This window comes from Meleagris gallopavo, chromosome 13 (assembly GCF_000146605.3).
Source record: "Meleagris gallopavo isolate NT-WF06-2002-E0010 breed Aviagen turkey brand Nicholas breeding stock chromosome 13, Turkey_5.1, whole genome shotgun sequence".
Classification (NCBI taxonomy): Eukaryota; Metazoa; Chordata; class Aves; order Galliformes; family Phasianidae; genus Meleagris; species Meleagris gallopavo.
The window spans coordinates 5,629,800-5,646,756 of record NC_015023.2 but is presented as its reverse complement, the minus strand read 5'-3'; the positions used below and the strand labels follow the sequence as shown (position 1 = coordinate 5,646,756).

At 36.8% G+C, this 16,957-nt stretch overlaps 1 protein-coding gene across 1 annotated transcript in view; it reads right to left on the bottom strand.

Moving 5' to 3' along the window:
* The window catches only part of N4BP1 (NEDD4 binding protein 1), a 38,912-nt gene extending 25,649 nt beyond the window's left edge, over positions 1–13,263 (bottom strand). Inside the window, exon 1 of the mRNA XM_019619679.1 lies at positions 13,238–13,263. Coding sequence (XP_019475224.1) covers positions 13,238–13,263 — 26 coding nt within the window. The remainder of the gene's footprint in view (positions 1–13,237) is intronic.
* Between the last annotated feature and the right edge of the window lie 3,694 nt (positions 13,264–16,957).

The following is a 16,957-nucleotide window of genomic DNA, read 5'->3' as shown; positions in this document are numbered from 1 at the left end:
TTTTTTTTTCCTGTTATGTGGAGAGGACATTCCTGATTAGAGTGAAATAAATTTTTCTTAGTGATTAGCCTTCATTCACTGAAGATTAAACACACATAGAAAAGTAAGCCCAAAGTTATGTATCTACTCTTAGATAGCTAAAAATACATCCTAACTTGTTTTGATTATTTTATGCATTTGCTTAAAATGAAAAGCTCATGGGAAGATCATACATTCACAGAGCTGCCTGAGAGAATTTATAGCTTGTCAGCTGCATAAAGATATCATCTTCCAAAAGTATTTTTGGGTGACACGGTAACAACTTTCAATAAGATGTTAAACAGAAATCTTGTGCTAGCTTTGCCTGTATTCACTTGTGATACTGCTTAGAAGTTTATTTCTCTTGAAATGAAAGAAAATAAGTGCCATATTTGAACACAGCGAAATACACATCCTTTGTAATAATTCTGGAACAAATCCTACCCTGCTAGCCCTGTGGGGATAAAGAGAAGCATTGCACAGTGCATCCATTGCCACATGTACCCTGCACGCTAGGACTGAATTCCAAGAGGCACACCCCAGGGAAGCACTTGAAGACATTATGAAATATTGTATGCCTGCACAGCCTTATATACAGCATTAGGAAAGCCTACCATATCACCATCTTGTTTCTTAAATAATATGCAATTGAAAGTATATCATGTCAAGCTAAGACTGTTGCAGGCCTCTCCCTACTGCAACCCATTCTCCCTTAAAAAAGGAAGTCTGAGGAGGGTGCTAATGGACAAAATCCCTGGTTTGTTCAGGAGATCATAAACTCCACAATGGGGGCATTTCTTGCTGCAGAGCTGTTGTTGCTGTTGGCCATCCTACATATGTAGGAATTTTGGATGTGTGCTAGGGAAAGCTACTGCCATAGCAATAAAAACAAATCAACCCCTCTGTGACCCCAGATCACTCTATTTGGGGACCAGTTCTCAAGAAATGGACTGCAGTAGTTTCACCAAACATGTCTGTCCCTTTAAACCTAAAACCAGACAATTTCCACAACTAATAAGTTTCATCTGTGAGCTTCCAATAAACAACTCCTGTAACTACAGTGGGTAGCCCTGGGATGTGACCTGTCCTGGTAACTAACCAAAGCAGCATCTTCTCCAGCTGCACATCAAAGCAGCAGGAAAACTGAGTTTTAGAAAGGAATTGTAATTCATATGGAAAATCCAACTAATTAACCTTATCAAAACTCCCATCAGTGACTGCAGAGTTCCTATAGGGCTGCATCCAAAGTAATTTTTTGTTTACTGAGAAGAAATATTTTACTGTACTCATGGATACAGGAAATAACTTGATTTCAACTAGTACATCTGCTACCTCTCCTCATTTCCAATTTAATTTCGACTATTTTGTATCCTTTTGCAATATCTACTCCATTAGGCTCAACTTTGATAATTGTGCACTGTTTTTCAGAGTGGCAGATGTTGCTTTTTCTTTTTATCTAGGAAGACTATTAAGAAACTGCTTTAACCAATGATCACTTGAACCTTTTCCTCTTTTTTAACTGCTATTTACAGTGAGCCTTTCCTTTTCTCTCAGTATTATTGTCGCCTTCTGGATTGCTGCCTAACAGGCAGACATTAAAAAAGCAAAAGGGTATCTGGCATTGCTACCAAGGAGAAAGTACCCCCGGGAATGAAAACAGGGCTGCTGCATCTGCTGAATTCTAATGGAAATGAATTTAATTTAGTTAGAGGATAGGCATTGGGGCTTTTTAGTGCCAGAGGCCTTCTAAAGCGTGTACGTGTTTATAATAAATCCTCAAAACTATTTTAAATTTCATTCATATTTGTAGCTTTCTGATTTTGTATCTTCCTTACAACCTGGTGTTTAGTGAAGCCATAACACAGTCCTTTCACCATGCAATTTTTTTTTCCAACGTGGCTCATTCGGTACAACCTGGCTACCAGCACTATGAGAAACTGCATGGCAGAGGTGGAAACCTGCTTTTGTTGGTAGTGCTAAATGCATTGTCTAAAAAGCCTAAGCTTGCAAGTGTCAAACCTGTAACAGTCTTTTGGATACTATATCCAAAACCTCCTTACCCCAGAGAAGATGATGACTTTCTCATAACCTAGAATGGAGATAAGTCTCTACAGAGTTCTTCGATACAAATTAAGCATAGATGTTATAAAATGCAATCTCTCATGCTGATGGAGGAAGAAAAAACAAGCAAAAAGTGAATCTCACCCCTAAAATTCTTGGCATGAGTTAAGAACTTTTTTAACCCATTCACAGTTTATTTTCTTTCTTTGAGTTTTGAACTGCAGTTGCAATGGCTCCGAAATGCATTGTGGTGTGGCTTAAGTGTTAAAAAACGAACAAAAAGACCACTATACAGCTAACTTGAGTCAGAAACCCTCTGAAATGCCTATTCCTTTGTCTTTCAGATCACTTGCCATATACTTTTTCTTTTTTCATGTGTCCATTCCCAAAGAAATTAGCAGACCAAGCACTGTAACTATACTATGCACTATTTCCCAGACAGACAAGTTGCAGGTTAAATGTCTTTCTTTTGGAGATTGGACAGACGTTATTTCCTATATGAAAAGGATTATATTAACTACAACAAATTCTGAGTAATGTAGGCGTTATACTATAGTGATCCACAAAGATTCACTTAGGCAGAACTAATCTGGGAGTACCCTTTCTAATACATCCCCTTTGTACATACAGTACCTACCTTCCATATTCTATAATATTCTGAATTCAGAAAGTTAGCAAGAGTTTTGTGTCTCTGCCCCAAGGACAGATTCTATGTATCCTGGGGGAGCATGATATTACTGTTGCACTTCCCAAGTACAATTTGTGTGTGCATGAAAAAGACCACTACTAGGATTGTTCCTCTGCCTTACAGTACCCACAAGGACTTGGAAAAACCCACTCTTCATGACTGAAATTGAAAGAGTATCCCAACTGAACAGCCATGACACTAGAATGCTGCTGGACTACTCCTTACCCCTTTGATGTCACATCTGAGACAACACAGGGAAAAGCAGCAAAGTTGCCCATAAGCAATCCCATGACCAAGGCGCAGATACACAGCTCAGATGCAGGTGGCTCAATTTCTGTGATGTAAGACCAAATTTAAATCTTTGACTTCTACAAATGGCAACAGAGCACCTCTTCAGACTACAAGACGCTAAAGCATATTAGCAAAACACGCCAATTAGATTTTCAGAGATCTTGCTCATACTTTCCTAATCTTGTTTGATCACAGATCCCTTTACATAGCCTTCATAGCATCAAGACCTGTTTCACATCAGGCTAAGTTGCACAGGTAATTATTTTATTAAGTGTACCCACGTCTGTAATTCATAATCGTATGTCAGGGTTTCAGTATGTTAGTTTATGAATGAACTACAATTGCAAGGAGACTTCCTGCCCCATAGAGCTTATTATATAAGATGGGAGAAAGAAAGAAAGGGAAACAGACGAAAGAAATTGGCAAGACAATAAGAGCTAGCAATATAGGAAGTACTTACAGTATACTGACATCCTGATATTTGCCCTGCTTTGTAGGTGTGGGGGAAAATGTTTACTGGGATTTGAAGGAAAACAGTTTTACAGATGTGCAAAACCTATAATGAAGCATAAAAATCACAGTAGAAAAATGGGATTTAATCATTCAGTACAAGAGGTACCATTAAACCCATTCACTGCCTTTCCTGTAAGCAGAGGAAGATGGCTTCTTTATTTGATGCAATATGTAAAACTGTACCATCTCAGAAATGGATGGTATTTCCAAAGACACTGTCTAGGAAAAAAAACAAACAACTTTTTAATCAAAATAGACAGCAGAGAGAAGTACCAGAATAGGTTTGTTTACTGTGAGGAACATAGGATGTTAAAAATACTTTTTTTTTTCCCCCCTGCTGATATAGTATAACTGTTAAGAAGAAGCGAGCTATAGTTTTGACAGTCAGCCCTCACAATGTGGTTTTGGAAAGCATTTTGCATTTACTAGCTACTAGTTTAAACAGAAGAATCCTCTGGCATCACCACTGGCTTACACACAGATTCATTTATACACACTCCATTTTTCATGAGGTGCCCACATCAGTCATGTAATATTACTTCTCAGAGAAGCCTTGTTGATTTTTCTCCACTGTTTTTTAGTAGGACAAGGCTTCTACCATTTTCTTTCGGCTATTTCATGTCCCAAGGCACAGCAGAGAAGCTCCTGCCTTTCACTGTATTCCTCTGCTGGCCGTAAGGAGGGAGTAATTCTCATGCTTGATGTGTATAAGACCTTCATTAGGAGAGATCCATTTTATCCAGAAGATCTCTCTGGTCTGTAAAAAGGTCAAGGCTATTTCTTTGGTTACATCTCAGCATTTAGGTCTTCTCTGCTTACTAGGCTGAATTTCATCTTCTAAAGAAGTAGATTTTTGTATGCTTATGTATCTGCATGAACAGTTACATTTAACTTACACAGGACTGATTCCTGCTTATAAAAGACCTTGGAAATCCCACAGTATTAGGATTGTGTGTAGCAGAAAATATTTGTATCCCATTTGTGCTATGGGAACACAGCCCTTTGCTATCTCAATAGCAGACACACAAATATTTGAGGGCCATGAATAGCTGAGCTGTAGCCAATAGATCTCCTGGACAAACTCATACATTGTTTTTAAGAACTGCAGGTCTTCCTGTCCCTCTGATGATTGTGCAGTGGTGAACAAAAAACTCTGCATTCTACCTCCAGTTTTGCAGAGAGTGGAAACTGCTATCATAGTTCTTCTGTAAATGTATGCTAAGGTTCTTAGCTACAATTCATAGACAGTTTCCCATAGGCTTCAATAGTTGGTGCAGAAGAGCTGAAAGCATTAAGTTTTTTTTGGTTGTTTTCCCCTTCCCCCCCCCTCAACTGTTTTCATCAGTAGTTTTAGATATTAATCCCATCTGATCTCCATCGATACAAATGTAATTGGTCAAGTAGCAGGTCTTCAAGAAACTCCCCAGATACTTGCTAATAATTCTCAGGAAAAGCTCTACTTTATTACATTCCTTTACTGAAACAGAGGCAAAAGAATTGCTCAATCTTTCACAGTTTCTGAATTTCTAACAAGCACTGTGTTAGAATCTCTGTGGCTTTAATGATTTGAGCCTAACGAGTAGACTAATTGCTCAAGTCATTGAATCTCTCAGCTGGAAAGAGATTGCTACCTGTAATTTAATTTATTAACTATGCACCTACCTTTAATTCTCTGTAGGAACTAAATAAAGGATAAGAAGTGGAATAACAGCTCTTAAAGCCACAGATTTAAGTGGCTATGAATTAACTTCTCTAGTTACTGCATAATCCATCATATTCTCTTTCTCTTATCTTCTGTACTACTGAAAAAGCTAACTAGATAGTGGAGAAACAAAGAACTTGTGAAGAAATAGGACCACTTGACACATAACTGGATATATGCAGCAGGAAATTGAAATTGTTTTCACATCCTGATTTTTACCTTACTAATCTTTTTATAGAGGTTTTGCTGGCAACTTCCTGTTTGGAAAAGAGTAAACAAGAGTCTACATAGTGAGAAAGAATCTTCTAAGCTTGATTGAGACTCTGCATGGAGGACAATATATGCTCCTCTATATGATAAGGCTTCAGTTCATATTGTTGCAAATATGTATTAGTTTCATCACTTAAGAAATGGAGAACAGTGGTAGCCTCTGCACCTCTTGCTCAAAGCATAATTCAAAAAAGGAAAATAATATTCTTTTTAAAAACACAACTGAAGAACTCACAAATGATGAAATAACAAGATTTTGGAGTTCATATAACCTGAACGTGGTCTCCTTTCCAGAGACCATAATCTAATTTCACCCACAGCAAGATCTGAAATAATTTGATTACTAGAGGGGTAAAATATACTGCACGTCTGTAAATTAATAATGAGAGATAGAGGGAATGTTTTCACTTGTCTCACACAGGAATATGAGGTTATGATAAATGTAATCACTTCCCACTCTATTGAATAGTGCTCTCCAGTTCAACATATCTGGCTATACAGCACTTACAGCCCCTACAAGGAGAACAGCTCGCAATACAAATTAGTAACTTCTTGGGTAACAGCTCAGTGATGTTACAAAGAACATGTCTGTCATACTACCAAATTCCTCCCTTGGACATGATGTAAGTCTTAAACGTCAGTCAGCGTTTAAGCATCAAAAAACAAAAAGGAATGTGGAGTCTGTATCTATCAAGATGAGGATTTTTTTTTTTTTAATGTTACCTCATTTGTTACTGTCTTATTTTTAGCTCACTGTATTGATCTGTTACAATATTCAGCCTCCTCACTGTCACCAGTCTAGTCACACAGTGATCATACTCATATTCTGTAATTAACATTCTGCACTTAGTATATTTGTGGTTTTATATGGTATATTTTCAATACAGAAAGTATAATCAGAAAAAAACACCACCACAGAAGAAAACCCCATAAACACACCAGCACTGAAATGAATGCATTAGCATAAAATCATAAAATGCTTCTTCAGAAAAGACAATATATTCAGTTCATATCACCAACTGCAGACACCTGTATGATGTGATACATACAGAACAGATATAATAGAATCTATGAAACTACCTGACACGTTTTACACACTACACATCTGCTGCCCATTGCAGAGACACCTGGTGGCCTTGGATTTACTTAGGTTTATTTTTCAGGGATTCTAGGAAGTCTTAAGTGGACCTTCAAATACTGTGAGAACACCTTTAATTTGTTCTGAAATGTATGCATTGACTGCACTCTAAATGTTTAGAGTTAACTGCTGCTAAATGTTTTCCACCATTCTTTCCCTACTGGCGCTATGCTCCTCTTTGCAGAAAGTGAACTTGATAGATGGCAGCCTGTAAACTTCTCTTGACCCATGCAAGAGGCCAGAAGAACTGCACACAGTCTATTTTAATTTCTTTACAGTCAGCTTGTGAAAAAGGTCACTATGCAGAGCATGGGTGTGTCAAAGCCCATTGACACAGATAGCAACATTACGTAGGTGCACAGGCGTGAAGCTTGTGCAGGAAGTTGCAATTCCAGGTTATGTGTAACCTCTCTCTGCTACATAACAGAAGTCGCTGTGATTGGCTTGATTGGTTCTAAGAAGTGAACTGGTTAAAAAAATAAGGGAACCTATCTACTTTTGTCATCCACTTTGCTTTCAAGAGCAACATCATGCAATAAAAGTGATACTCAGAGCACCAGAATAAGCCTTGGAGTCATGGCCCATTGCCCACGCTGCACTGTTTTAATTTTGATTCTCACCCATGTCTCACCAAAAGCTCTCTCCACCCCCTTACTGTCTAGTCTGATCCCACAGTATGTATACTTTTTACCTTTAGCATCTTAATGATTTTGAGTTACAAACTCTTTCACTGGTATACAGTCCAAGGAATATCATTAAAGTTTAGAAGAAAAATTAAAAGATGCTAGTATAAATAGTTTCTAACTTTGCATAGAGTAACATAACATACTGTTATAAGCTTGTGTAATAGAATGCATTTCTTAAATGTATGTATTCATAATTTTGACAAGGTATCTAAAATTAATATTTTTATTCCAGAATACGTAGAAATAAAAACTTAAGTGAAGTTCCCCCAAACATGTTTTGTTTAGTTTAAGGGACTTCCCTGTATTTCTCATTTGGAGAAAAGCAGAATATACCATGCTTTTCCTGGCGTACGCATTTATTAATATTTCCTCTTGAACTGCCCTACTCAGAAGGGAGTTTCCCAAAGGAAGGCCTTCCAAATAGCTCCCCGTGTCAACTTGTGACCCTGAAGCAAGCTAGCTGACATGCCAGTGTCTTCCAAGGGTGACATATCTATTGCCATGATACATGAGCACCTTGAGCCCAACGTTATGTACTCTGAATTGCAGGGATGAATTCACCAAGATGCAATACTGCTGATTTAGTTGGATTACATAGGGTTGCATTTGGTTTGTGGAACTCAGTAACATTTTCACCTCTATTTTGAAAGCATACTGCAGAAAAGCAAAAAAAACCCTAACACCTGAGTAGATCAGTTTCTATTTCCCCCCCTGCTACTTCTCTGACAGATATTAGCCTTAGAAATGGAGAAATTGCAGCATACTATGTAGATACTATGACTGTGGAAAACGTCATTCTGCTGTTTCTTGCACTCATTTTTAATGCTATTATGATCTTTATAAATAGATCTTCTGAATACTTGTTGCTTTCTGACATATTTTTCCTGTTTCCACCACCATACTAACTAAATTTTAAAACAGCAACATTTAGCCTCCCAACTATTTAGTTCCTATCTAAAGGTGTTACCCAAACCTAATTTTCAAAAGTATTTTTGAATGGAGAATTCTTCTCCTTGAATGTAGCATGGATACTTAACATCTCTATTCATTTTTCCAGCACTTTTAAACACAGGACAGCTGTGTCTTCTTTTTTCCCCCCAAATGATCATCCAGGACCGTCCAAACATTTTATACTTTGTTTCCAATAAAAATATTACTGTATGATTTGCCAGTTCTCCAGAAGTCTTTTCACATGCGGTGTTGGCCTGGTCTGACCCTTCGCCCAAGCATTATGATATTAGCCAGTCATTTGATTTTTCCTATATTTGTCCAATTCCTATTAATGCTTCGTGAGTATAGAGAAGAAAAGAGAAGACAAGGAAGTGTGTTCCATAGTTGGTGCATCTGGTGTCTCTCATCTTTAGGAGCAATTATAAGAACAACACAGCTTTTCAATGTTAAAAATACTGCCTTATTCTCGTGGCAAAGGCAGCACCAAATGCAATAGCTTTGCTCAGACATAGCAAAAGAGAACAATTCAGGTCCAACATCCTCCTCAAAGCAGGTCCAAGTAGATCTAGTGGAACAGGGCTTTTGTCCTGGGCAGTTCACTGAGGACAAAGATACCATGACTTCTCTAGGCATCTGTTCTAGTGTCTAATCAATCTCACAATGAAATCATTTTTCTTCATATCTACTCAAAGTTTCCCGAGTTCCATTCATTGTTTTTCATCCCGTCACTCTGTACTGCTGGTATGAATCTGTCTTTTAAACAGTTTGGAGAACAATAAGGCTTCCCCCTTATCTTATTTTCTTCAGGTTCAGCAAACCCAGTTCTTGATCTTTCTTCATTTACCATGTACTTCAGCATCCCTGGCTACCTTGTTGGCCTTTTGCTGAAGTTAATCCAGTACATCAATGCCTCTCTCATACTGAGGTCATTAAAAGGTTTCTATCACTCATGCACCACTCAGATATACCTCAATTAAATGGCTATGAAAGGTTTGAAGTTCACCCACAAGTAACAGTATTTTATTTATTTTTTACAAGTGTATCATAAAGTGTCATATTTCTGCATTTTATGTCCTCAATTTTGCACAAAGATTTTATACACTACAATATACACTATTTAATATTTAACCATGCAAGAAGCTGTCAAACTTCTGCTCTGAAATTTTTCTGCTGGAATTAGGAACTGGAAACTAGGACGCTTGCTGCGTAAGCCTTACCATCTCTCACAATAAAAAGAAATATTAACGAGGACATCAGGACTTTGAAATGTGTCAAAGTTTTGCCGTCCTAGATTTAAAAAAGGAAATAGCAATGCAGCGCCTGCTACATTGAGACTGACTCCTGGGAGCCAGAGGGAAAGCAGATGAAAAGCAACTTCTTTTTTTTTTAAATGATATCACAGGTTTCTAAGTTTAAGTCTGTAAATAAAGGCATCTTGTAAAGATTTTTAAGTAATACCTTGTCTCAATTTTAATGTTTATATTTTAACATTCTATTCATATACAGAGAAACAATGGTACAGGGATTATGTCATCTCAAAAACACATAAAACAACAATCAGTATTTCTGTGCTTCAGAACAAAAACACTCATGATTAGTGTTGACAAAAGCTAAACAAAACACATTCTCTTGCTCGCACTATCCTTCACAAAGCACAGCTCCAATGAGGACTGTGCAAACAGCAGAGGTAGGGCAACAGACTCATATAGGCTATGGTGATGGAGCAAACACTGCTTTTTTCTAAGACAAGACTGCCTAGAACCCTACAATACTGCACCTGTATGTGTCTAGTAGTGGCAGATTGCCTCATGTTCTCTCCGAATGGCTTCTGAAGCACTCAGAGAACTCCATGGCTCCAAAGGAGAATCAGGTCATGTACAATAAATAAATCAGGACCCTGCTTGAATTCATTCTCAGTCAATAACATACCTTCCAAACACTATTTTTAGGCCAAGGGACACTTGGAGGCAAAAAAGGGACTCAAAATCCTTAATTCCCATATAAAATGGATGACTAGATTAATCAGATATTTAATTTCAGATACATTAGCCTGCACTGCAGACACAAAATATTTGACCTCATTCGTTTACTGCATTACTGCAAAAACAGACAAAGAAAGTAGCGAAAAATATACTTAAAAATCAGAAACTGAGATATTCAGACAGCATGTGCTAAATGCAGTTTTTTCAGTGTCAAAGGAGGAGTGCTGGAATCAGGAAGTTCCATGAGAAGTGAAAATGACAGCAGCTTGTGTAGTGTGAAGGAAGTGAGAATTAATCTAGCTAGCTCAGTCTGCGTGTAGGCAACATCTTCCTTTGTATTTATGTAGTATGGTTCTCCATACAAACCTCAGTTTAACCCCAATTAGTGAAAATTTCCAGCCCCTGACAAGTATCTAAGGCGACTAGTTAATAGTGACAAAGGAATTAGACAGATCTGCTGCAAACTTCTTGTATAAAAAGGTACAGTTTGCATGGAAGCAACTGACCTTTGTTGAAAGTCATATCAGCATAAACAGAAGTGTTGTCTTTCCATAACAAATACTTGCATAACAAGGGCAATCCCTGAACAAATGAATTTCAGTACCTTTACAAAATACAGTGAAACAAGACTGTAGCTGGAAATTACCACACTCACAAAGAATATGTCTATTTAGTCTCCTTTTTATACTTCAGAAAATATTCAGAAGGACTGTCACTTCCACTTCTGTGTAGTGGTTCAAGAATGTTAATTAGCCATCCTAATTTTCTTTCTTTCTTTTTTGGATTGTCTTGTTGCCAATCTGCAAGAAATTTGAATTTCACTCTTGGTATCAGGCTGGAGTTCGTAGTTGTTGTTTCCAGTCAATTTTCTAACCTTAGTTTTTCAGAACTAAGATGTTTAAAATTACTAGGCAGGCCAGTCTCTTTCCTGATGGATTATAATCAATATAATTGTTGAAGGTCATCCAATAGAATGACAGGGAAATTAATTTGAAAAAGTTTTTGTCTGAAGCACTTAGATACTCTTGAGAAAAAAAAAAAAACTAATCTACCATTCAAGAGCAAAATTATGCATAAAACTTCAAAACAAAGTATTAGTTTCACAAGTTAAACTAGAAGTTTCAAAAGAAACATTTTTTCTTCTCAAATACTGCCAAGAGTGACAATATTATGTTTATTGCATTGAAGATCAGTGTAAAACCTGACAAACCATATTGACCAAACTAGTAAAAGCAAACAAAATGAAAGCATAAAAATTACGTATTTGTATGTCTTTAAGAGCTACTGATAGAGGAAGGATATGCTGTTTCAAACTACTGTCTCTTTTTTTTTTTTAGTTCTTTTTAAAACTAAATAATAAACACACATAGGTATCCAGCTTCTTGACACAACACAGTTAAGGTAGACCTCTGATCTTACCCAGCTCACCACACCATTTTGGAAACTTAATCTATTATACCTCTGAATAACCTCAAAAAGGCCTAGAAACAAAAATACTAAAGTGAATTCAAAGTAGTCATAGGAGGAAATGGGCAGGGAAGAATCTGTTCCTTTTCAATATAACATTTAGGAAGAGACAAAGTAAATACAGCACAATCTCAATCACTTAGATGCCAAGAAAAAGGATCAACTGTGTTTGAAACAAGTGATTTATTATGGTTTATATAGTCCACGTATGCGCCCACATCCCCCTACAGCTATTTGGATACCAATGTCACATTGACTTCTACCTACTACAATCTGGGAAAGAGGCCAAAAATAACTTTTCCACTGGCCTTTGATGGCTATGTTTTCTACCAAGCCAAGAAAAATTTCAGAGGGACATTCAAAAAGTAAAAGTAATTTTATACTAAAATCTGGACTGATTATTTTTGTAAATAAAATATTACAAATCCTAAAAAGAATCTCACTAACTGCATGCCTTATGAATATTTAAGTGCTTAATTAAAACTTGGGTAGCATTTTCAACAATAAGGTGGTGTTACAAAATTAATCCTTATAACCTGTAACACGTTAGCATATCAAAACTTTAAAAACATAGACAGTAATTTAGATTACTTTGACACAAAGGACTATAAAAGTATATAAGGACAGAAAATTGAGTATAGTAATTTATTATAGAGCCGTATAGGTTGGGAAAGACCATCAAGATCATCAAGCCCAACTATCAACCTGACCTACTGAGCCCCATCTCTAAATCATGTCTCTCAGTGCCACATCCACATGTCTCTTACATACCTCTGGCAATGGGGATTCCATGGGCAGCACATTCCAAAGCTTGACCATCCTCTCCATGAAGAAAATCTTCCTAATAAGAAAGCTCAACCTCCCCGGTACAACTTGAAACTGTTTCCTCACATTCTATCACTTGTCACCTAATAAAAGAGTGACATCCTCCTTGTTGCCAACGCTTTTCAAGTAGCTAAAGAGATCAGTGAGGTCTCCACAATGTCAATATCCTTCTGGTACTGATGAGCTCAAAGCTGAACATAGCATTCGAGGTGCTCTCTCACTGGTGCCACATAGAAGTGGATATCCGCTCCCCTAGTCCTGCTGGCCACACTATTTCTAACACAGGTCAGAATGCCTTTGGCCTTCTTGGCCACCTGAGCACACTATCAGCTCACATTTAGTCAAACACCAACCAGCACCCACCCCCAGGTCTTTCCCTGCTGGGCAGTTTTTCAGTCATACTTCCCCATGCCTATACCATTGATCCATGCTCAAAAGCAGAAAATATTATTCATATTATTCATATTATTACATATGTTCAACTAAAACTCTGCTATTCCCTACTCCCCAGAATGATTCCTACTATGTTTATTAACTGCAGAATGAACACAACTTGACCATGCAACTTAAATTCCATCAAGAAGGCTAATTACTTTGAGGTTGTAACTACATTATGGTAGTAAAGAATTACATTTGCTTTCTAACTAGTCAATGATATCAATGTCTGTCATCGCTACTAACATTTAGGGACAATAACAAATACACTGGGAGATATTTCCTTCATGAATATATGACAGCATTGCATTTTCACGCAGCATTTAACATGTCAAGAGAGCAGCTCACTACTTCTCAGATTTGGTCATAAAGGCCAGAATCCATTAACTCTTGAAGGAAATAAATTTATCTGCCAAAGGCTAGCAAAGCAGTCTGTCATATTTATGCTATGACATCAATGGCAAAGAACAAAAATGAATTCAGAGTGAAGACTTCTACTTGCCAGGATCATAAGTTATTTTGCTGTTCTGTTTTTTCAAAGTGATTCCTAAAATGTTTTTGTAAACCTTATTACAAATACTATTGTTAGACTGTAGCAGAATCCTGCACTTAACTTGAATTTCGTTTTGTATTTATTCTTAAGGTACTTAGTATTAAAAAGGCACTTACTGGATCTCAGTTAGTTGGATTAATGGTAAATTCTATCTCAGAAAAGTAATGCAAACAAAGCATTCAAACCTCCAGACACCTATTGCACTGCATTGGAGAGAGGTCAGTTCTCACTCTTAGTGTTCTTTAACTAAATTGAATCCAGATGCTTACATAGAATAAAATATTAACAAATGTCTCCCAAGGGCAGCTGATCATTATTGAATGCTTTAATAACCTAAACCAAAAATTCTTTGAGGTGACAACTAGCCTTTAGCCAGAAAGATACTTTTGTTTATTTTACTTTATATTTTTAATAATCCATGGTATATTATCCTAATTTAATTCCAGCTTGTCATCAACAGAACACTTATCTCAGATAATTCTGAAAAAGCTGTACAACAAACCATTTGTGAAAGCAATAATATCTTAGTTCTGAGCATATGGTTCTAATTTTGTTTCTTTCTTCCCCCATCTATAAACTTAAGTTACTTGTTGTAGTCTTATTTTCATAACACAAATCAGATATCTTTGAGAACGAGATGTAGACATGAAAGAAAAGCTGTATTTACATCAAGAAAACTTGACTTCAGAAGCCCACTATTTTGTCCTAGTAATAATACATTCCCATTCAGCAATCTCTCAGTTCTTGAAGACTGAATTCATAGAGAGTCTGTTACTTAGTAGGAACTTTGTGGAAAGACATTTCATATATAGATTTATATTGGAAGATTACTCGATTCTCTCTAAAAAGAAAGTACTGCAGCTCGTATACATACACATTTAAGTTCTAAATTTCATGTAAATCAGTGCAAAATTGACCTGTGAGGACTTACTATCATGTCAACTAACAAATATACACTTTCAGTGTGTTTACACACGCATCAAAGCAGCATGAGATTCTTTACATTTCAACTCCCATCTTGAATAGTTTGGCCTAATTTGCTTTACCAAGAACTTGCAATATGCAGGAAGTAAATTTATAATTAATTTTACTTCTAAAATATATTTTGAGAATTTCTTATATTCTTCAAAAACATTTTTCATATTCTTTCTTTAATGCATTTAGCCACCTGGCCCTGCCTCCCTAGTCCAAATACAGGCCATCTTCACATCCTTGAAGATTAAAGATGCCCATTCTTCTCACATGTAGAAGTCTTGTCCTGAAATGCCAGTGTTAGTCAAGGAAACACCATACCTAAGACTCTCCAGGAATGTGATGTTTTTTCTCTCCTTCTTTAAAGTGACTCTAACAAATCTTTTCACCCTTCCCTGTCTCAAGTGTTATAGCCATTTTCCATGCGAGGAACCTGTGAGCTCCTGGTTTAGCCAAAAATATTCACCGTATCAGAGTAAAACATGGCTGTGTCATGAGGAAAATTTTTACTCAAACCTGAGAGGGGGAAAAAAAAAAAAGTATTTTTGCAACCTTAAGAACTGTTTACATTACATGTCTGATAAAAATGCTATATTGTCAGAAGCTGGAGTGTATAGAAATTTCTAGAGCATTTTTAAACACAAATGCTGTGAGGAAATACTATTATGTTCAAAGAATGATCAACGTCGGATACACTGGAGAGCTTACAATCCTGTTTTAGAGAAGTACAAAACAAGAAGTGGAAATATCTGGGACATATTAAAAGATCTCAGTGTATTTGTCACAGAGACAGTGAACACACAAAAATGCATCAGCTACATCTCTTATATTCAGAGAGGAATAGTTGTGGAACTTACACACCAGACATGCAAAGACCAAGCCAAAATAAACACAGAGTCTGAATAGGTCTTTCACCATCTATCTGGTGTCAAAGGCAGGAGAAGGTATCAAATTAATTTTACAACCTGAAATAGATATGGAATCCAAATTCCTTGATCTGCTTTTCAACAACAGTTACTTATACTAAAATCAAAAACAGTGTAAGAAGTCTTTCTGGTCTTGCTTTCTGGTTTACTCCCAAGAATTTCTTTCAGTATCATTCTAGGGTAACAGCCTGCCAAGCCTGCTTGCCCACAGATATACGTATGGAATCTTCTCTTCTACTTGAGTTTCATATCAGTTACTGAAATAGACACCAAGTATGTTAATGGAAAGAAATCCACTGTTATATTGACATACAGAAGACATGTCACAGAGTGGATCACGATACTGTGATTCTTCCCTCATCCACATAGACTGGGTGCTGCCACCAAAATATTTTGGATTTACATTATTTGGAGAAAAAAAAAAACTCAGGCCTACATTTTATAGTTTTGTGACAGACTCTTGATGCTCATGAGGTGTCAGGAAAGCAGTAGCTGTCAGGAACGTACTCACACACTATAGGGATAGCTGTAGTACACAAATCAATAACAACCGGATTAAAGCTCACTCCTTCCAGGTCCTTCTCACCCTTTGAAAATCCTGGCATATTAGTGTATTTCTGTGGGGTCCTCTAGTTCTTTTAGGCCTGTTCTTTTAGGCAAAGTTGTCATCAGAAACAGTAACACCTTTACAACTGCAGCTATTTCCCCCCATCTCCCCTTCCCAAATACCAAATCTAGCTTCATACACCATACCTTTAAAATAAGTCATGGGATCTGTCCTATCACTTTAAATTTTTGTGGTAGTTTCATGTCACAATGCAATTGAAAGGGTGCTTACAGAGTACAAGTTGCCCATGTCAAGCCTCGGTGCTTTCTTTCTTCTTCTTTCTTTTTTTCTTTCATATTTCATTCCAGAAAACTCATTATTTCTAGGATCTTTGAAATGTTCCACTTTGGAACCAAGATAACGGGCTGAGAATTGCATCTAAGAAGTAGGATACTGACTGTATTTATGGCCTGTAAGCGCTACAGAATAAAAGTTTGAGTACAAGCATTGAGTTACAAACAACTGTAACAGGATTGTAGCATAGAAATACCTGCGATTTCATAGATAAATTTCTGTAGCTATTCAGAACTGAAAATATGAAATAATAGAAGTAAAGCGTACAGCTTCTGTCTTTATATTAACTGTGCTCATATTAATGTGGAAGACAAAAAGTAACTAAAGTATTTACTGATTATCTATAATCTGTCTCTTTTCTGAGTCACACAGTATAGCATTTATATCTTCTGTTGATTCTGGATTTGTCTATATTTATGCAGGTGCTTTGGTAGGGAAGAGAGCTTAATCTTTTAAGGCTCATTTATCTTATCCTACTCATTAATTCTTGCTACCTACAGTCTTTAGAGGCCAAGTAAAGAGAGCTTTTGATTTAGTCTTTCAGTATAGCAAGAATCTACAGTGCTTATGGAAAAAAA